A 22,700-nucleotide genomic window follows, 5' to 3' on the forward strand; every position below is an offset into this window, starting at 1 on the left:
GCTGAATATTTTCGCAGCACATGTCTTTGTGGAATGGAACCTCCTGAAGTGCTGTTTTACTGATATTTTTTGTGCGTACCTTTCCGGCATTCGCTTTATAAGAACCCAAACATAACGAGCTAAATAAGAAAAAATCAAACTAAACTTTGTTCTTTTCGAACTTTCTTTCCACATTTGATTTCTAGACGCAGGTGAAATTTCGCATATCGCGAGGATCTGAAAACTGACTTCACCAATGATATTCAATCAGATAATCCGATAAACCTTGTGATATCTTTTTCATGATGTGGGTCAACTAGCCCGCTGAGACAAAATATAATAAACTGGCGTTATTTGTTTGGAAATTCGCCTTAATGGCAAAGTGAAATTTAATTGGATATTCAGTTTCGTTTCATTCTTTTCAAGCTTCAATGAATTCTTTGTTCTCCTATACATGTGGTATTATTTTATTCATTTTCTTTTCTCAAAAAATTTGATGTATATATTTAGATAAGTATTGAGAACATATAATGTTGGGGATTCGAAATTTACTAAAAACGAAAAATTCATAAAAGTGCCTTCGATTTTAAAACAAAGTATTTTCTGTATAATGACAAATTTTAAATAAATTTATCATTATTAAAATTTGCAAGAAAAATAAGAATTTGGAGAAAACAACACTTCTAAAACTATGCTGAATGTAGTGAATCACTTAAATCCAAGAAAGAACATGTTTAAAATTCTTTGCAAGGAAAATAAAAAGAAAATCATGTTATGTATATATTTGAAATTAAAAAGATCTTTATGTATATGAGAAAAGTCTACTAAATGTGAATTAAATTCTCTCATGTGCAAACAAATTCCGTTTGATTCAATGGTGGCATTTTTGGGAGCTTAAATTCAAGGGAAAATAACATTTAGATAATTGATATGCGTATTAAATGAAATATTCATTACTGATATACTGACTCTAACTAGCACATACGTGCTGTTCATCTTCGATTTTTTTCTTTATCTCCTCTCGACTACTGAAACGCTTTCCCGAAAATATTTTTTTAATTTGATTAAAACGGAGGAACTAAATGCAGGGAACTAAATGAAGTGAATTCGGTGGTTGTTGGATGGTATTCGTTGCGTACTGTTCGAAAATCCTTTGTTGTTTCGCAAAATGCTTAAAGAATACTGGATGTTCAGTGTCTACACCTTCTGGGAGGGTTGCAGGGAGAAAATCCTGGCCCGAAGCGCTGGTCCTCTCCAAAATTGCACAAGCAGCCTAATTTTGTCAAAGCCTCTATTTTCCGCCCCAGGGGAATCACGCACGTCTACCTTCTAAGGGAAATTCATGAGGTACAGCATTGTTACAATTGATCAAAATCGAAACTATTAAACTCCTTTTCGACGCGCTATTCAGTTGCCTGAGTAAATCTACATATTATTTCCAGTAATGCTTTGTTTATTTCTTTGTGTAATTTTTTTTAAGAGTTATCCTATACAATATATACTTTTTTACTATGAAGAAAAAAATGTTTATCCTTAAATCCATCATCTTTGCTTGTCGATTGCAACTCATTGCTAATTGCCCAACATTGGTTGCCTAGTCTTTTGTGGGTAGGTTTTCCATTAGGCAACAAAAAACGTTAATACACACCGGATTCATTCGATTTGATATGTCTAATACTCTTCTAGTTCCTTTTCTTTTTGTTAGGAAAAGATAACAGCAGAAAGTGTGCAACCGAAATTGTCATAAATGTAACATCGAAAAATCGGATACTTGTCAAACATGGATAATAAATCCGGAGCACATGATACTTTTACTAATGAAAAGGTTAAGTTGTTAGCGGCTTTTTGAAAATGTAAACAACCACGTTCAGTGAAAATAGAAAATTAACCTTGGAACGTAGCAATTTTTACTCCCTGCGATGGGATGTCAAAAAAATACGCTCATTTCCTTCTATGTTCCCACGACTGAGACTGTTCAGCGCCCCCCCCCCCCCCAAAGCTGGAAACCTGCTTCTTCGCTCCTGGAGGTCCCTATAAGCGGCACTACGGCTGACACCTCCATTTGCCGCGCAGTCCTCAGCATGCGCTATTCTACCTTGGCTTGGGGCCACATTAGCACCTTTTCTAGCGTACAGAGGACGGTCCCTGTACTGTTGTTTCGGTTCGTCCCCCGCCACGGTTACCCCTAAAACATGACCAGCAGGCAAATCCTTGTCAATTGGATAAAAATATTTCCAACCTGCCCTACACACTCTTGGGCCATTCGAAGACGTCGTCCAGCAGCCACCGCGGAGAGGTTGTTTGAGGACTTGCTGAATTATGTAACCTTAATCTGAAGCATAATTAGACCAGATCGCCTCTTTCCTTTGAATACATTCGATGCGTTGTGTAAAATACTGAAGCTATAACATTCCAAGCGATTTAGTGAAGATATGTTAGAGCCTAGATTATTTCCTTCTCTTTAAGTATCTAATGTAATGGTAACGTAGTAGTTCTAATCCTATGATCTTAGTTCACTTACAACATGCTACTTATCTTCATTAATAGTATTCGTTTCTATTAGAGGTATCTGAAAATCAAAAATCATTTGCTTCGACAATAATAATTCCTTAAAGACGCCATGGATTTTCTTTCGTGAATGCAGTGTAGACATCCCGCGTCCCTGTGATTCGTTAAATATTGGCTGCTATTCCAAGCGCTCGACATTTTGAAAGCTATTTGTAGATCACTGGTTAACGGTTCGAACTCAATGCGTCTCATATTCATCCAGGATTTCCTACTTACCTTGGTCACTGCTCCCATTTTCCGGATTCTGGTAACAACCCCGGCGCACTGTGATAATGAATCTTGTACAACTTTCCTCACAGATATAATCTGTTTCTGGACATAGATCATTCAAGTTCTTTTAGTAGCGCTTACTATATTTCCTATGCTGCTCCGATGTACGATTACTTTGTTTGTTTAACAACCAAGTACAGATGTAATAAAAATAAAATGCTTAACCTGGCGCGTAACAATTTTGATTTCGTTTGGTGGAAGATCGTGAATGCCGTGTAGGCATAACCCCATGGTTCTCTTTAGAGTTGAATTGATTTGGAGATCACAGCTAGACCCCGTCGCAGGTTGAACAGTGGTACTAGTTTCTACTGTGTACAGGCTGAGACACCCATACCAGTGGATGCGAGGCCTATTTAATATCTTCACATATTAGACTTACAAGGTGCTCTATCAATGATGACCTGGAAGACCAACCGCAAATAACTGAGCCGATAGTACGTCCTCTAAAAACTCTCCTTGAGGATACGCTCTTAAAGGACCATCTCGGTTCCCACGGAGCCAGATAATCTCCAATGAAGCTTTGTGACAAGAGTTATTTCAGATGCACCCTTCGCAACTCGGGTTTTATCGAACTCCTCGAGTATGTGAGAATGGCAGGTGGAAGGTCCAGAGACAAGTGGTGTAGTTTCGGATCCTCTAATATAATAAAATTTTTTTTTGGCAATAAGCTGTCCTGAGCCCGTCATCCACTTAATGGCTTCTTGCACTAATTTGAGAAACAACATGGTTCTTCTGTTAACTGTTAACTAGTGCGACCCGCCGACCCTGAAACGTCTGGTAAGATAGCTTCTGCCCTACGATCGAAACCAACCAAACGAAATACACAATTTATGATATTCTAGTTGACAATGCCACACTGCGTATTCCCGTTTTAAGTCCGCCTGCGATATTTGAACTCACTCCATCCTCCTAATATGAACCGAGACTCACTAGGAATAATTTGGTCTACATACCGAAAGTATCTGGTCTGTCAAAAGCATGCTAATTATAGTGTTGGGAAGGGTAGTACTCCTGTCCATCTCTTAACAAATATCCCTGCGTTCACCTTTTACCACCTTAGGCTAAGAAAACACTTTCAGCGCCGAATAGTGTGTATACTAACCTTCAGCCTCTATTCAAATGGAAAAGGTAGACTTTAGATTTTGATCGAAAGTAACTTTTTTTGCAGATCAGCTGTGCATAGACCCTTGGGTTTCCGTATTAAAAGAGCAAACCAATATGAATGCATGGTTTTCCGGTAGAGTTGAGGTTTCTCTGGACAGCTATATCCAGTTTGATCTTCCCTGAAATATTTATAGGAAACGATACGTATTACTTAAAAATATAGAGGATTCGGAATATATATAACATTTCTAAGAGAAATGTGTCGTGAAGGTGCTTGTCATTGAAGGTATTAGAAACATTTGCTAATGTTTCTTTTAAGAAATTCCATTTAAAAAAACAAATACGAAACAACAGTTCTCCTTTTTTGGCAGAGCCGAAATAAAATCTTTACTTTAAAATTTTCAATGATCTAAATACTATCCAGTGCCCAATATTGATTTATGAAAATGTTTAACATACCTGCCCAAACACTGTCCAAACAGTAGAAATTTGTATATTGCCAAAAGTTCCTGAAAATCTAGAGTTAATTACTTTTCACTGAAAAATATATTTTGTTTTCGTATGAGTAATTCATTCATGTTCCCTGGGGGAAAAAACAACGAGAAGAATACAGTTGTGACGGGTACTAAGCTCATATTTTATTTCAAAACATCTTCATTCAATGTTCTACTCAGTAATTGTTCATTACAACATTTGTAACAAAAGCACTTAAAAACTGTTTCGGAAAATGTATGTATAATTACTTCAAATTCTCTCATCACAACTATGCAACAGTGTACGGAAAACAAAAGCAAATTCCTTGAAATAGATATGGATGTAATATTAATTGTGTATCCAAACTTTCCATGGATTTAAAAATATAAGATTTCATACCAGAGTAAATTACATTGCAAATAATGCAAATATTAACAATTTTTCAAAGAAAAATTGAATCCGATATTGGCTTTGAAAAAAAACTTTTAACGAATGTCAGTCAGAAAATAAGAAAACTGAACGATGGTTTTCTTGAAAATTATTCATGTTTATGGAATGTAAGAAATATATTTTGTATTTAAAAATGTCTTTCTGTATTCATTGATTTTTGGCACTCAGACATTAGTTCGCCGTAGGCAACAACTTTTTCACGTCTCAAAATCCACTCCCAAACCCACATGAGTCATTCTTTCATTCCTGCATTTTTAGAGTAACAACACAAGTCGGGAAAGCGAAAGCTGGCGACCTCAGGAAAAAACAATTTTGTGTTTTCTTATGTGAGAAAAGTTGCATTCAATTGTGCATATTTTCGAGAACTATTTACACAAATAACTTGTTCATGAAAAAACTGTATCGATTGATAGTCCACTTTCATTAGTATCTGGTTTCATAGTGAGAGTTGATTATTCTCTCCTGAGTCCGCAGAAGTTCATTTAAAACAAATACAAACAAGTCCAAATACCAGCAACTGGACGCTTTGGATATAAGGGTTTTGTGTTTATCTTAGTTAAGTTGATTCCGACATGGATATTTGGCCCACCCTAAAAAAAGCATTGCTTATTAACGTATACTGATGCACAATAATAATACTGTCAATTTCCCTTGGCATTGCACTGGTTATAGAATATCGATTAACTGCAACCGTTAGGAATTATGTTCCCTATTTCCAAGTATTTCAACTTGGCATCTGTTATTTTCCCTCATTGTCATGCTATCCCTTGATTACAGTAATTCAGAATACCGGAGATACAGGAGAAAGAATGTCAATCTTCTTTCAATTTAGGCACCTTCTCACCTTATTAATACTCCAGCACATTCTGAAGATGGAGAGAAAGTAGCCCCACAAGGGCCTCCAGAAATGCAGGGGCATATTTGTATGGTACTAAGGTGGTATTAACTGGATAAATGCACAGGCTTGCCTTCTTGTACCAAGCACTAATAATACAGTCCAGTTATATGGAGAGCTCCCTTTAAGCTTTTTTCTATCATGTGTTACTATATAGCTGTACTTCGGCAAATAATCTGGCCGTAAGCATAAAGCTGGTTTAATGGAGATGGACTACACCAAGCGGTTCATCAACTGATGGACTATGAGGCAGCGAATCAATGCCTGATGACTACCAACGAGGCATTATCTGTCCCACATAAAAAGAGGGATATCCAGCAATGCAGCAATTATAGAGATAGCACATTGCTGAGTACCATTTATAAGATATTCTCCGCTATCTTGCTAGATCGGATAGCCCCATACGCCCATAATTTCATTGGGCCATACCAAAGAGGCTTCTCTCTGGGCAAATCAGCAACAGATCAGACTTTCTCTCTGCGGCAAGCGATGGAATATGCCCATCAGTTGCACCATCCTTTCATCGACTTCAAGGCCGCATGTGATAGCATAGCCTGTGTAAAACTGTACATGACCATGAGAGAATCGGGTTTCCTGGCGAAATTGATAAGACTTACTAGGTTGACCATGACCAATGTTCGAGGCCAGATAAAAGCAGCATGATCACTCTTGAGATCATTCAACATCAACAACGCATCGTCTTTAATCTAGCCCTGGAGAAAGTGATTCACGATGCAGGTGTCAATGCAAGAGGCACCATCCTCTTCAAGTCTACCCAACTACCGGCCTAGGCTGACGATATTGACATTGTAGGAAGGACAACTCGAGTTGTACAGTCTACCTTTATCCAGATCGAGAAGGCGGCGGATCTTGGGCTGTGCATTAATGAAGGCAAGACGAAATACATGGTGGCAACGTCAGTGTCAAAGAACAAAGAGCCAACAACATCGAATCGCACTTGTCAAACGAAAACAATAGAGATACGAGACTTCAACTTTGAGATCGTTGATAATTTCCCCTATCTAGTCTAGTCGAAAATCACACATGTAGATGGACGGTTGCAATGGAATGCATGAGCGATACCACGACCGTCTGGTTATGGATAAAATCCGGTACAACACACTGCGATGGACGAGTCATCTAATCCATATGGATGAGGATGATCCAGCCTGGAAAGTCTATAAGAGCAATATCTATGGTAGAAAAAAAAAGAAGACGAGGCAGACCCTGCCTGAGATGGAGCGATGGCGTAGGCCAGAACCCTAGACAGGTTTTAGGGATATTGAATTGGTTTACCTCGGCGTAAAACCTGGGTGTTTGTAGTTCCTTCAGACCTAGATCGGATACTGGTTGTTGCGCCGTTGATGATGATGAGGATCCGCAAAAGAACATAGGCCTCTTTAGATGAGACGACGTTCAATCAGATCGATCACGTTCTCAATGAACATTCTTGTCGTTCGCTCAAGCCGCAGAACAACTTGAGATAGCGGCCACTAGTTGCAGTTTCACCAACTCCTCCCCTTCAAGTTTCGATTTTAAAAAGATTCAAAACGAGGAAAGTACATCAAAACATGTATGTCGGAGTGTTAGAAGAATAAATCCTGCAGACGCTGAACCAACAACAGGATGCCGATAGCGTTGGTGGGAAGTGGAGTCGGCTAACAGAAGCAATAAAGTCTGCTGCAGAGAAAACTGTCGGCCACGAATCACGGCGCAAAAAGAACGAATGGTTTGAAGAACAGTGCTAGCAGGTAATTATTGAGAGAAACATTACATGTAAATAATATCAGGAGCGACCTAGGAGACAGATTCATAGAATTAAGACGTGCCGCTGACAAGATCTGCAGAAAACAGAAATGGAAGCATATAAATGTCGAGATCTGCAGATTCATTGATAACTTTAGTAGATATAATTTTAGATGTGTTTACAAATTGAGAAAAGCAATGACACCAGCATTCCGGCCTAGAACCATATTTTGCAGGGACGCAGCTGTAAAGCTTGGCGGAGACATGGAATAAGTAAAAAATGATGGAAGCAATTTTTCGAGGAGGTACCAAATGCTGCAACTTAATCTTCAGATCCGAGGCTGAGAGAACAACTATCTTCAATCGACGAAGTGGACGGCGGATCCCGAGTGAAATACAACAGTGAAATGTAGGTATATTTTATAACAAACAAGAAGTTGTCATCCATATTAAGATTCAAAAGATCCAGTGCGCAATGTAGAGCGCATGGACAAAAAAAATTCCCAGGTGCCTACTCAATGACAAAGCAAAACGGGAACGATCATTAGAAACCTCCGTAATCGATGGGAGGATTCCGTGGATAATGGAAGTTACACGCTGCTCGGCTTTTCAAAGGAGGGCGCGGTCGTTCGACAAGAATAGAGACGAAGACTTCGGGAGGCCAAGGGCTGACATCGGACTGTAGCATCATACAAGAAGAAGAAATAATATGCTCCATACCTAATTTTGCCAACGAATTATAAAAATATGTACGAAAATTTTATCTGAGTGAAAATTCAAGTTCATTTATTTTTTTTTATTTTAATACATCATAATTAATACCATTATTATTACGTACCGAATAGTAACGCAGATTATTTCCAAAATCAAAAATTATTGTGAATGTATACATTTTTCGATACTAAATCCTCAACATTCCGAACTATTTTCTCATCACATTTCATTACAATATTCATGCCATACAGACCAAATAAAATATCAATTTCGTTTCGAAAATCATCTATTGAAAGAAACTCTCCAGTTGAATGTTTCAATTTAACTACGCCACTCCGACTTGAAGAGTAACGTTCCTTAACATCATCATGAAGATAAACATTTGCATTAAATTCGAAGTCTGATGAAATGATTTTTTCTATACGCGCAATCGAAATTGTTAGTTCTTCGCCTTCAATGTAAAAGGATTCGTTTGTGAGAAGTGCGTCTGCTGCTTCTACAGGATCAGTTGAAATGTTGAATGAAGATTTTATGGTTGTCTCTATAAGAGTGCGGAATTCCTGAATAATGGGTATTAGAAGACTTGGCGAATCATGTTTTATATAATAGCTAATAGCAACCTCGTCTGTTGGCAGCAAGTGGGCTTTCTTTTTCAGTTTTTGCACGCGATTTATAATATCACGTGCAATACCTTCTCTTTGGAGACTTTCACTTTCCGTCAAATTAATAAGGACTAACAAATCCCTATCACCCATCATTTTCACATTTCTTTGGCTTTCAGACACTTTATAATTTACTTTTATTGCAGTCGTATCAATTTTTTCACCAAAGCATTGGAAAAAGCCTGCCGACATGCCTTCATATATCTCCGCGTTTGTCATTAGCTCCATTTCGCATGAAATAATTTTTAGCTTCTCCTTCAATCGGCGTCCTAAAAGTTTATAGTCAGGTTTCACGCAAATTTTTACCCCGAATGCATTTATATCGGTGGTCAGTGTAAGTCTTTTAGTATTCAATTCATCCAAAACAAAGTTTTGAAAACGTCGAATATCTTCCAGGAATGAAGATTCCCTATGGACGACGATAACTTCTTGTACAGGATGCCTTAATGGCAAAGCTGACTGCTCTCGAATTATACGACCCAATTCGACCACTTTTTGCATTCCACTGACTGCATTTTCTACTTGCTTGTTTATAAGATGAGGATTTGGTTTGGGCATCATCTCGTAGTGAACAGATTCGAGTTTAGGAATGTGTTCAAATAAAGCCAACCGGTGGTATAAATATTCAGAAAAAAATGGTGTGAACGGAGCCATTACTTTGACTACCGCAGATAGTACTTCGAACAGAACATTTATTGATTGTAATGATTCCATTTTTCCAAAAGCTCCTTTAATACGACGTCTATTCAATCGGATGTACCAATTCGTAAGTTGCCCTATGAATCTAACGAGTCTGGGAACAACCGTATATAATCGATAGGCTTGCATTTCTGTCGAAATAAAGTTTAATAAAGTTTCTTTATATGATATTATCCAAATATCAATCAAATTCAACTGCTCCCGGTTCACAGGGTTTTCCGCCGAATCATAAAGATATTTAATCTGCGCTTCCTCTTCAAGCTTATTAATATTTTGCACCAGAAACCGGAAGGCATTGTACCACGGTATCAAAACATCCTTTACGACATTACGAACACCTTCTTCTCGGAATCGTAAGTTATCAGCTCGGACTACCGGCGAATTGATAAGGTACAGTCTTAAAGCATCAGCTCCGAACTTTTTAACAATGACCATTGGGTCAGGATAATTTTTCTTGCGTTTTGACATTTTCTGGCCGTCTGAAGCTAAAACCAAACCGTTTGCAATCAAATTCTTGAAAGGAGCTTTGTTGAATAATGCCGTTGAGATTACCAGCAATGTGTAGAACCATCCTCGCGTCTGATCGATTCCCTCAGCAACAAAATCAGCTGGAAAGCAATCCAAAAAATTTATTTTGTTCTCAAATGGGTAATGTTTTTGAGCAAATGGCATTGATCCTGATTCAAACCAACAGTCGAAAACTTGGTCGATGCGTCTAAGTGGCGGCTTCCCTTTTATCGTAGACGGAATTTCAATATGATCAACAGACTCACGGTGCAAATCAGTGACTTTACATTCAGATAATTTTTCCAATTCCTCTACGCTGCCCACACAAATAATTTCATCTCCATTAGAAGATGTCCAGATTGGAATTGGTGTTCCCCAAAAACGATTTCTACTTACGGCCCAATCTTGAGCACCCTCCAACCAGTTTCCGAAACGATTGCTTTTAACAAATTCCGGCACCCAATAGGTTTCTGCAATGCATTCTAAAAGACTAGGTCTCATCTGCTCGACTCGAATGAACCAAGAGGGCACCGCCTTATAAATCAATGGAGTGTCGGAACGCCAACAAAACGGGTAGCTATGAGATACTTCTTCCGTACAGAATAAAACTCCTTTGTCTGCCAATAGTTGAATTATATCTTTATCAGCTGTTTTGATGTATTTTCCTTTAAAATCAGTTACTTCATCAGTGAAACATCCACCATCATCCACAGGGCAAATGATTTCACTTGATTTTGATATAATGCCACTTGCCAGGCATACGCGGTAATCATCTTCACCGAAGTAAGGAGCCTGATGAACAATGCCCGTTCCTTGATCTGGTGAAACATATTCATCCAACACAACACGAAAACAATTCCTTCTTGACCCTAAACTCGCAAAGTAGGGGAAGATTGGCTTGTACCTCAGGCCTAACAGCATTTGTCCCTGACATCTACTCACTATTTCATACGAGCTAGGAGTTTTCCAAACACGTTCCAAACTGGATTCGCTTAGAATATAATAATCTCCATTTTTCTGGCTTCTGACTTTGACGTAGAATAGATTGGGATTCACACACAGTGCCAAATTCGCTGGTAGAGTCCAAGGGGTGGTAGTTGAGATTAAAAGATTAGCATTATCTTTATCATCAATTACCCCAAAAGCCACTACAATGGAAGGATCTGTAACTTGCTTGTAATTTTGCCCAGCTTCGAAATTTGATAAAGGTGTACCACAAAGAGTACAAAATGGCATTACCTTAACACCATGATACACTAGACCTTTTTCATACAATTGCTTGAATATCCACCAAACAGTTTCCATGTACCAAGGGTACAAAGTCTTGTAGTCGTTTTCAAAGTCTATCCAACGCCCCATGCGACCGATAATACCTCTCCATTCGTCTGCATACCTCATCACTATCTTTCGGCACATTTGGTTGTATCTTGCTATTCCATATTCTTCAACTTGTTTGGGACTCTTTATGCCGAGCATTTTATCAACCTCATTCTCCACCGGAAGTCCATGACAGTCCCATCCAAATCGTCGTTCAACGTGAAATCCGTTTTGGTAAGCGTGCCTAGTTACAATATCCTTTATAGTTCCCGCGAGAATGTGGCCATAATGTGGAAGGCCGGTAGCAAACGGAGGCCCATCGTAAAATGTAAATTGATGTTTGTCTTTCGATATTGTTTGCCCTTTTTCGAAAATTCGTTCATTTTGCCAATACGATAATATGCGTTCCTCCTCTTGTGGAAAGGATATCGCATTTGACGACCGATAAATGTCTTTCTTTTGTATAGGAAAAGACATTTTTGCGCGCTAGCGGTAATCACGGCTTCTGCAAGAGGATAGCAATAGTTAAATAAGATAAATAACGAAAATATAAGTATGGATAATCTTACATCTTCTATAGTCTGCAGAGGATGATGCAATTCTTAGTTAGACTGCGTATTTGGACGAAATTAGTTGTAATTCAGCACTCACTACTCACTATCTTGAATAATGTGAATATTATTGGTTTACTTACATTGCAACGTTAGCAAGTCGATGTCCTTCTCAATATTTCACAAACTACAAAACAATAAACCGCCCTAAACAATGAGTGGAACTGAATTCCAGTAACGATTGCTTTCCAATTGGGAAAATCAGGAAATTGGCATAATTCCTCTGAAGCTTTGCCAACCGTGACAAGCTTTAGGTTTATTAGAAGAATGTCATTCTTGCAAAAAGTGAGTGAAACGTCAGTGATTGCAGTTCCAGTCTCAGTTGTCTGATTTTTGTTTACCTTGTCGGCTCGGATTTCTGATAAGATTTCACTGTGAGGGTTGGAAGTTCCATGTTAATCAATGTTGGGAGGATGGTGTGAAAACTTTGCAGTTATATGAGTTGCCAAGATGTCAGAGTCAAAGCCAATTTTACATATTCTGGTCGTGGGATTCCATCACAAAAAAGGATGCCAGGTAGATCAAATTTTGCTGTTAAATGTGTTGTTGAATGTTTATCAAATGTGGTTTGATTGGCCCCAGAGGTCGGCTCGATCCCTTGCGACTGTCATCTGTAGCAAGTGAATTTGTATGGAAAAAGAAATCTTGAGAAAAGGCTTCCCTTGAAGTGTGATAGCGAGTAGGGTCCGGACACTTATCTTCTAGTTCATGGTTTTAATGCGTTTAAGTTATATCTAACAACACTTCCTGTCGCGTCTGGTAAAGCAAATAATGAGAATCATTAGAAGTAATAGCTATTAGCCTTTCAAAGTGTTCCGTGTTGATTTTTAGCCCTGGTGGGTATGTGTACTACGTTTAATGAAAGAATGTATTCTAAGAATCATGAGCCGTCGCTGGAATAAAGACGTCTTTTAGTTACTTTTCAAATGCAAGGGTTAATATTTTATCTCACGAAAAATGTTGCAAATACGATTACATCGAATGGAAGTTACTGCGCCTTAAATTTTTCTTTTTTTTATATCTACGATTGTTTTTTCCTATATTTTTGTAAAGGGTTACGATGAACCTCTATGTGAGGCTTAGAACCTCGAAAACAGCTACAGGTTATCGTTGCCGATTCTGGGCAGTATGCTTCAACCCACCTCACAATTTTCCGAGTATCACGCACTCTTCCTCTACTATTCTGCGCTACATAGTTCAAACGTGACACACTCGCCCTGAGAGGGTGGGTTCCATTAGATAATCCGCAATGGAGTTGTCCTTCAATATCTGAATAAAACAGGGAGAAGCGCTGTTGATATATCGAGTGACATCATGTTCGGTGCCACTGTCGCGATCAAACTAGGTGGAAAAAATTCAAGCCAAAAAAAACCTAAAATGTTTACAGGTCCAACAGAGGCCGTTATTTTGATAGGACAAATACGTAAAAATAAACAAATAACAAGTAGTCTGAGACTCATGGCAGACATTGAATTCAATAATTTGGTATTAGTGAGTTATTATTGACCGTGGAAGTAGTACTACGCCGCCTAGCTTCTCAAGATAAAGGGTGTGTATTTTTACGTTTGTAAAATTCCTTTTATCTTGTAATTGTTATTAAAATCTGTAACATAATATGCCGATTCACATATTAAGAAAGGAACCTCTAATATTCACTAATGTGTGAAGGGAAAATTAAAGTTCATTCTTTCAAAAAAACATAAATGGATGAATGCAGTGCAAGCAAGGCTTTGAATAGCTCCTTCACACTTTCGTGTATATGTTGGGATCATACTTAGCATGATCTAGTTAATAATTCAGTACCACATAAATAAAAAATAAAACAAAAAAAGTAAACTGCCATCTTCAAACCAGAAGTATAAAATTGATATTTGCCGGTCGCAATTTGGATTTCCGAGAAACGAGACACGGCCCATATCAACAGAAAAGTACGATATTGTTCTGCAATTATTGGTTTTGAATATGGAATGGTAACTGTGAAATAGAACAACTGATACCCATAGACTGCTGGAAGCTGGTCTTGGCCAATAGATAAAGATTCATTTCAAACTGCTCCTTTCAATTGTCGATTTATGTTCAGACTTTGCAGGTATTGAAGCGAAATAACCGATTTTTGTCTCTCTACATTACACATGTGAGTTAGATCATATAAATGTTATTTGCTTATCAGTTACAGATTCACAATTAAATAAATCAGAACCCGGGAGCAGGTATGACAGGTTTTGTGTATGGCATATGTAAGAATACGATTCCATTTGTACTCAATAAGAACACCTTAATGTATACGAATTTGATTCGTTAGAGGATTCAATTTAATGTGATACTGGTATCCTATGCTGTATTTTGATTCACTCTAATTTATTATGGCCTACATTGTATTTTACGATTCTAAAATGTGATCCTCAGACAAATTTTTCCCTAAAATTCGGTAATACATTAACATTATTACCATTACTAACTGTCTTTGAACAGGATCGATATGAGACGGGATAGATTTTACATAGAGGCGTCTTTAGAGATTTGGTTGGGTATAAGAATGAGCCTTCTATCACTTCAAATTGGTAGTTTTAGGCCCTTCACTACCTACCCTACTTTACTACCGATGATTCGACCTTTCATTTGATATCCCACACGACTATATTCGGGGAAAATAAATTTGGCACTCCCTCTTTGTTTGTATGGGGACCTCGTTTAAACTCCACGCAAAATAATTCCTTGGAGTTAATGCATGAGATTTCATATTCTAATACTTTAATTAAATTTTACCTCAATTGTAGCGGTTTCCGAGAAAAGTGCACGCGGGAGACAGATAGACGGATATACAGTAGATAGTAAACCGATTTTAACAACGTTTTGTTTTAGACAGAATCCTAATTATGGAGTATGAAGCAGGAATCGGAAGAACACTAAATGAAAAGCAGAAAGTTAAGGCTTAAGTCTAAATTCAAAAAGGAGTTTAGCTTGATAGTGATTTTAATAATAACAAAAAAGTTGGTTTTACCAATTGCTTCCCATCGGTACATTTATAACCTCCATCATGCCGGGAATATTCGTGATCAGCGTAAAATTTGCTACAGAATAGGCTAATAAAATATTTTTTTCCACCTGGATTGGTCATTCGTGCCTCTATGGGCCGGGAAGAGCAACGCTTACTAGATGTACAAACCGTTCGACGCCTTCGACATTTTGGTCATTAATGCACAAATAGGCAGAGAAAGTCAGACTAAGTACCTTAGTTTCATTGGCGTTCATTTTCAGTGAACATTCCAGATTCCCCACGCTGTCGAAAGCCTTCTGGAAATCAATGAGGAGCAGGTGGAACGGGGATCTAAAATCTGCACGCTGCTTCAAGTTGATCCTAAGTTTGTTAATGATGTCGATACAGTAGCACCGAGAGCGGAAACCAGCCTGGCCTCTTTCAATTAAGTTTTCGAAGTGTTCTTTGATGGACTCTAGGATGATTTTAGCTATTATCTTCGCGATAACAGGAGAAACGAAGTGTAATGATTTGAACTGTTATTGAATGCAACGAACAGTAAGAAGTTCTGTTTTTGATTGAAAATAACATAACGGGTTTTGCTATAATTTGGCAAAAATTGTGGTCTGTCGTTTATTTTCCCGTAAGATAATGCTGGAACTCACATTGAAAAGGTTGATAAGCAGTATCTTCAGCAAAAACAAATGGAATTTCTTGATTTCTCAGCTTGATTTGTCGTCGTATTTACACTAAATCCAAACAATTTTAAGAAGCAAAGGAATTAGAAACAAGGATAGAGTATAGAGATTATACAAGTCGGAAGCCGGAGGGTTGACGCTACAGATACAGAAGGATTTATTGATATTTTTGTCAAAATATTTGGGTACCCGATGGTTCCCATTATACATAGCTCGTAGCCCATATGTTGACTATATCCGATATTCAATTCGATGTGGTACTGGCATTTTATCTCGTAGGGAGTATTAATTTGACATGAAAGGGACAACTTGGACTCAGTATAACTTTATTAATGCTAGTAAGATTTCCATAATGGTGCTTCCTACTAAAGTCTATCTTGCTGTAAAGTTTTGCGGATCTAGGATGAACAGGAAGGCAAATTTTTAAAATATATTAGTATAATATTATTGACTTTATTTGAACAGGTATCGAAACGGAGAGTACTTGAGGCCTAGATACGAAGAGAATGGATACCATGATTTTTACAGATTTTTCGGTTGAGTAGTTTCTGAGAATGGGTCCTTCAAGAAGTTGACCCTTTCGGGCCCCAGCACCCCTCGCTTTTATAACCAATGTTAAAATTAATAAAATTGTTTTGAAAAGTACTATCGAGACCTTTCACTTGATACCTCATATGGCCATATTCGGTAAAAAAAAATATTGCACAAAAGGTATAAGTTCAACGTGCAGCAATGTAATTCAAAATCGTCATCAAATTCCATGTTAATCGGTACGGTTGTTTCAGAGAAAAGTGCGTGTGACAGACAGTCAATTGAGTCGGAAAATCGAAAGCTGGACGCTTCAGATATGTAAGGTTTTGTGTATTTCTTATATAAAACATTTCAGTGTGCTCAGTGAATTTGCAAAGAAGCAAAGAAGCGATAATTTTGACCTATAGTAACTTTGTTAGAAACAATGGGATTTACACGAAACTTGGTAGGATCATGTTCTATATTATAGTCTACATGACTGTGCTTCGTGGTGCTAAGATAAACTCAACTCAACTCGCTTTGATACATACGAAATAAGGATACCTCCGTCTTCGATAGTATGGTTACGAAATTCGCGCTAACGAGAATTCACTTGCCTAGATTGGTCTGAATGTCGAAGTCGATGGTAAGCGTCGAAAAAGCAGGCCGAAACAACGGTGGCTTGATACACTGGATGGGGATTTGAAAACCTCGCGATTGCCTTCTGATCAGGCTTTTGATAAATTAAAATAGCGAAATCGATCATGACGAGCCACCTCCGCTTATGAGCGGGACAAAGGGTGAAGAAAAAGAGGAAGTCACCGTATAGTGGCAGTTTCGATATTCTTTTCAGATTTTTCGGTTGACTACGTTCTGAGAATAAGTCCGTGGAAGAAATGACTGACACTTTCCAGCCCCCACCTTCCCAACATGTACATTAGATGTCAAAATTTTGACAAGATTTGAAAAATGCTAATCGATACCTTTCGTTTGATACCCCACGCGGCTATATTTGGTGTATATATGGAGATCCCCCCCCCCCCTTACATTCAAGATAAAACGATCTGCGTGTGCGTTCACAGTTCCCACCAAATTTGGGGTCCATCGATATTAATAATATTATTCTGCAGACAACTGCAGACAACTTGAAAACAATAGAATTCTTCTAATGGAACATAAAGTTCCTCGCCGCAACGAGTCTGCCATGCAGGCACTTACAATTTGCTATCCGAACATTAACTATAGTATGAATAGCCGAAAATATCTAGATGTGTATACTATTTCTAATTTTCAGGTTGAATTCTCTTATCCTCCCCTGATACCTGGTACCGAAGGGCGAAATGAGTGCCCATCAGGATGGAAGTATTTACCAACTTTAGCTCTGCCCGATGGATCACATAATTTCTCCGAGGACACGGTTTTCTTCAATCTTCCTAGTCTTCTAGACCCCACCGACAGCATTTACGGAGTATCATGTTATCGACAGATTCCTGTTGAAGTAGGTTTTAATCACAAATTCATATTTTATAATTACAAAACCATTTTTTGCAGAAATTAAAAATAAGAACGGCAGATGTAACGCGCAGTACAGTTCAAAAGTCCGTGTGCATTTTAGCTGCGCTTCCATTATACGGTTATATTGAAGTGAAATTATCGCTCATAGCAAATGCTTTTTTCGATCAAGGAGATTTTTCTTGTACAGACATCATAGTGAAAGCATACGATCAATTAAATGCTTGTCTGATTGATGAACCCAACCCTCTTTGCCATATTGATGTTGGACTCCCATTGAGGGAGATCATCTTGAAATGGCGCCATAAAACTCTGCTTCTTTTCAAACTGTTTTTACTGCAACGTCGTGTAGTTTGTTTCAGCTCGCCGGTTCGCAATATGTGCACCCTGATTTTGGGCGTTGCATCGCTTTTCCCGAAGTTGATGCAGAAAGGGTTCCAAGAAGTTGCTTGCGTACGAACGTCAAGACCACTGTCACCCATGCCAGACTTTTCAACGACAGGGAAAAATCGTGAGAATAATTTCCAAATTACAACGAAAGATTGTGATAATGAAACCATAAGTGAAACGATAAGTAATTGCATGGAACCGAAGGGGGAAATTGTAGAGGGAATTGAAAAGGCTAGCGAAATGTATGAGCTAAATCGAGCAGATTCTATTGAATCTGATGCGAAGAAATCAGACAGGAACTCCTTGCCTCGTGATGCCAGTGTGGATACCTTAGCATGTAAGTTTTATAGTTTTGTACACATTGTATATAGCTGTGCATTTCACTCTGTTATCTAAGGTTGATTCAATCTAATTCTGGAAGGTAAATACTTGAATATTGTATGTTTTAGCTACATTACATCCGTTGATTTCGATTAAACCAGAGTTATGGCATGCCCCAATTCCAATTTTCGCCAGTGGACATCTATGCTTGCCATATTTATCGTTGCCCTATATGGATCTACTTACTGATCCTTCCGTATTAAGTTACATTATTGGCACGTCGAATATACTTTTCCATCAGAAAAAAAATTTAGCTGATGTTCAAATCGACGTAGAAGCGGGAACCATTGAAACGAATGATTTGGATTTACGACGACAACTTGTTCTCACAACCGAGGACTTGAGATTCGTTGATTTTTTAATTCGCCACGTTCAAAATCCAAAAGAAGGAGCTGAAGGTAGTGAGAGTTGGATACGGGAGCAGTTCCAAGGTTACATGTTGGCGCTGTTGAAAATGTCTACGATGCAAGGTAATAATAAGTTTATACACTGTCTAAAGTGCAAGTTTTCTCTTAGCAACTCTAGTGGCTTTTATCGCATTACAATTAACTTTTATCTCTTTAGTTGAGGATAAACCCATTATATTTTTTCTTATTTTCATTTATGTTTAATAAAAATCGTGATTGCGTTTATAGAAAACACAAAGGACTGTGAACACTTTAATGGTCATTTTATGATGGCTTGGAAAAAATCTCAAGGTTATCTCGAGTGGTACGAAACGAAACCAGAAGATAGTTTCTTTGATTCAGTTCCTAGTGGTCATCCTTTTGCCGGCACGTTATCGGTGGCTGATATGAAGCTCAAATTAGCACAGTAAGGGTAAAATACAATAATACACCTCTGAGAAATGCTAATCATTTTTGTTTCTAAGGACAATGCATAATAGTGAAAGTGGGAGGAAAATTAATCAAGCTGTAAATACAACTAGTCGGGCAGTTGGTACGTATTCCTACTTTTATTTAATCGAAAGAGAAAATTTAAGGTTACAACTTTCAATAGGTGGTGCAATATCGCAGGCGAAAGGCGCCTTTTCTAATTGGTGGTCGTCAATAACGACTAATCCTGTCCCAGTAAATCAGCAACAATCGCAGCAACCTTTGCCAGAGTCGATGCATCCACATGTTGACTCACAGTTTGCAAAAGAAAATGAATCTGACGAACAAAGTAATGATGGCAACAAGTCGGTCGACGGGGATATAACAGAGGGCGAGGATCTATGTGAGCAGATTGAAAGTAGAAATATTAATGATGAATTGGTAGAGGAAATTGTGGAAGATAACAGCGTTCCAAGTAAAGAGGATGGAATTGTTGAAATAGCAAAAGAGGCAGAACTTTTAGACAGTAACAAACGAATGGGGGGCATTTACACAGTATAACCGTTCTCTTGCTCTTTGTCGAAGTTGTTTTTTTCAGGATGTATAAATCAATCCTATCGCAGGGAATAGTAAGATGGCAGAACTTTGAAACATTTTTACAGTTCGTATGTAGTGATTATTCAATTGATTAGTATTTATATAAAAGACGCGTATTATGATAACAATGACATGTACGATGTACCGCATAACAGGTTTAGTAATATGTAATTGTGATTTCGATAATGTAACTTTGAATATTCGATGCCTGATGTACTTATATTCTAATTAATGCGTCAGAATCAAGAATGGGAGAGAGTAATTCCATTTTTTTTGTAAGTAAACCTTGCGGAGAGGTTTACTTTTTGTGAACATTTTTGAAAGGATGAGACGAATATTTTGTTATTCCAAATTTTATTACCTTTTGCATTCAGGTGCAAGTTCTCATTCTTGGCTAATTGAGAAAGGATTGGTCGAATTTCTCAAGTGTGCACTTTACTTTAATGCAGTGTATAGACCTTTTACAAGGACGTTCTGACCCATTAACGTAACTATTATCTTTGGATTCGTGCATATCTACTGATATAAAGTTGCCGTAACTTCAATGCATACTAAGTATATCAAAAAGTTCGCAAATGGAAGTGAAAAAAACGGATTTATAGTTGTAAAAATTACTTCTATACACTTAGTCCAACAATTCTCTAAGTTAAGGATCCCGACTCATTAGTGGTTTTCTGGAAGATCGGCAAAATATCCCGTTATATCATCTATTACCTCTTCATTTGGTGAAAATCGATATCCACGCAAGGATTTTTTGAAGTCTGGGAAAAGTCAGACGTCAGAGGAAGCTAATTTTTTAAATATGATGTTGCAACAATTCGAACTTTAGTTCCGTGATTATTTTGTGAGCTTTGTAAGCAAGTACATTGTCTTGATGTAAAATTACCTTTTTTTATTTTCATGTGAAGCTGCTTCATAGGAGGTTTGGAGGTAATCCACTAATAAAATTATTTGGCAACGCAGAATACCGATACTAACCCTTTTTAGCTGACTTCTGTACACGAACTCGCTGTCGTGTCGAAAATTCGGGTGGACACCAGTTAGTTTCTTATTTCAATCCAGGATCATGGTGGTAGATCCAGGTTGCATCCATGGTGATAAATTGGCACACATTTTTTTTCCTTAGGCGCTCCAAATGTGGGTGAGAAAGTCGCATTCGGATGCGTTTTGTTCCATTGTTAAAGAATGCGACACCCATGCACAGCTTTCTAAAACTTAAAATGGCATTTAAGATATCCCAGCGGACAGTGTAAGTGAGTTGAGATAGGTACGGTCTCTACTAATTTTTCGTGTGTCACTTGATGATTTTTTATATTTCTTTGTTTTCTTCGTCTTTTCTGTATTTTTCTTTGTTTTTCTGTACTTTTCTTGTTTTCTGAATTTTATGCACTTTTTGGGCGTTCTGCACGTGGATCATTTTCAATGCTTGTACGACCACTTTAAAATTCACCAGTCCATTTAAAAATCGTTTTCGAAGGAGCAGATCCGCCTAACGCATTCACGTTTTCGGTATAAATCTCCATTGGCATCAATTTTGTTTTTACAAAAAATTAATAAGCGCACGATGTTTCCCATTGTGGCAAAACGCCACCTTAGAAAAGCTGTAAACGAAAACATAATTGCCAGATCGAGTTGAAATTCAGAGAATCCTTTAATGATAAATGGAATGTTAAAATATTATCTAAACCTTAGTTCTGATATCGACGGATAGATAGCGTTCCGCGAACTTCTTAATACACCTAGTAAATCCTTTTTTATCATCGCTGAATTTGAGCGTTTGCTCACTTACCATACCGTTCCAATCTTCAGAGTGATTTCTGTACTTTGCATACAATTTGAATTTCCAGGCATTTTCGAAGTTTAGTTGGTTTTGCAATAATTACTCTTGAGTCAGTGGCTCATTTACCTAGCTCTCTCTTCAAATACTTGATATCGATATTTAATTTTTTAAATTAGCCAAAATAAAAGTATGTGAAAGATGTAATTTTGTTTCTATTCCAAATTTGTATTTAATGCAATTGTTTCTCAAGTAAATATATTATACTTGTATAAAATAAGTAAGCTAAGCCGAAGTATCATGATTTTTTCGAATAAAATGATAATCAAGTAATGAACTACAGTTTAAAATGGACACAAACATTTGTCCCCGGAGAACTCTTAAACTTCCCAACACGACAGAGGCAAGTGATCGCCTCGAAATATACGTATGGTGTGTACCAAGGTCCTATACCGGATGTAATCGTGTCTGCTCTTATATTAATCAGTAGTTATACTTCTTTGAATATAAAACACGTTTGGAAAAAAGCTGTGAAAAATTATTTTAGTCATATTGCGGAGCCATATACTTACGTTTCACAATGTTTTTGAGAACAGATTTTGGTTGATGAAGAGTTCAGAATAAAATTTGTGTTTCCACGTTGTGTTGCTGGTGCAAAGCACAAAGCCATGATGTAAATTCCATTCATACTTAGTTCCATGGAAACATTTATATTGATGTATCTACATATGTGCTTTATTTATAAAACTAATAAATCTATGTAATTACATCAGTTATTTATTTTTAATTTCGCAGGTAAAACTTATCCACTTATCCTTTTACAATTTCTCATCCTTTACATTTGGGTAGTCGGCAGAGCTTATGTAAATTGAGCTCAAAGAAACTATCTTTTTTACAAACGATGTTGAAAAGTAATATGGTTATTTGCTTATTTTCCTTTTCCGTACTCTGTCAATCAAAGTGCATTGAACTGAAAACGATCTATGCTTCTGAAGAATTGAAACAAGATGCAACTCGCAAGTTAGGTGCACCATGTATGAACAGTTT

At 37.6% G+C, this 22,700-nt stretch overlaps 2 protein-coding genes across 3 annotated transcripts; one reads left to right on the forward strand and one right to left on the reverse strand.

The window, feature by feature from the left end:
• Window positions 1-8,261: 8,261 nt before the first annotated feature.
• Window positions 8,262-12,169, reverse strand: LOC119658434 (isoleucine--tRNA ligase, cytoplasmic-like). 2 transcript variants are annotated; one of them, XM_038065833.1, is made up of 3 exons: window positions 12,080-12,169; window positions 11,955-11,996; window positions 8,262-11,890 (listed from the first exon to the last, which is right to left on the reverse strand). In XM_038065833.1, the coding sequence occupies exon 3, from the start codon at window positions 11,860-11,862 to the stop codon at window positions 8,353-8,355; it is 3,510 nt and encodes a 1,169-aa protein (XP_037921761.1). In that variant the 5' UTR covers window positions 11,863-11,890; window positions 11,955-11,996; window positions 12,080-12,169; the 3' UTR covers window positions 8,262-8,352. The 2 variants fall into 2 exon arrangements, with proteins under 2 accessions (XP_037921761.1, XP_037921762.1); XM_038065834.1 differs by having other exon boundaries at window positions 11,955-12,160.
• A 101-nt stretch (window positions 12,170-12,270) lies between these two features.
• Window positions 12,271-22,425, forward strand: LOC119657265 (late secretory pathway protein AVL9 homolog). The gene is made up of 7 exons (XM_038064096.1): window positions 12,271-12,512; window positions 17,476-17,679; window positions 17,733-18,420; window positions 18,533-18,934; window positions 19,100-19,277; window positions 19,336-19,403; window positions 19,464-22,425. Exons 1-7 carry the CDS (start codon window positions 12,447-12,449, stop codon window positions 19,838-19,840), a joined length of 1,983 nt encoding a protein of 660 aa, XP_037920024.1. The 5' UTR covers window positions 12,271-12,446; the 3' UTR covers window positions 19,841-22,425.
• The last annotated feature ends 275 nt before the right edge of the window (window positions 22,426-22,700 follow it).

Source organism: Hermetia illucens, chromosome 5, assembly GCF_905115235.1.
Source record: "Hermetia illucens chromosome 5, iHerIll2.2.curated.20191125, whole genome shotgun sequence".
Lineage (NCBI taxonomy): Eukaryota > Metazoa > Arthropoda > Insecta > Diptera > Stratiomyidae > Hermetia > Hermetia illucens.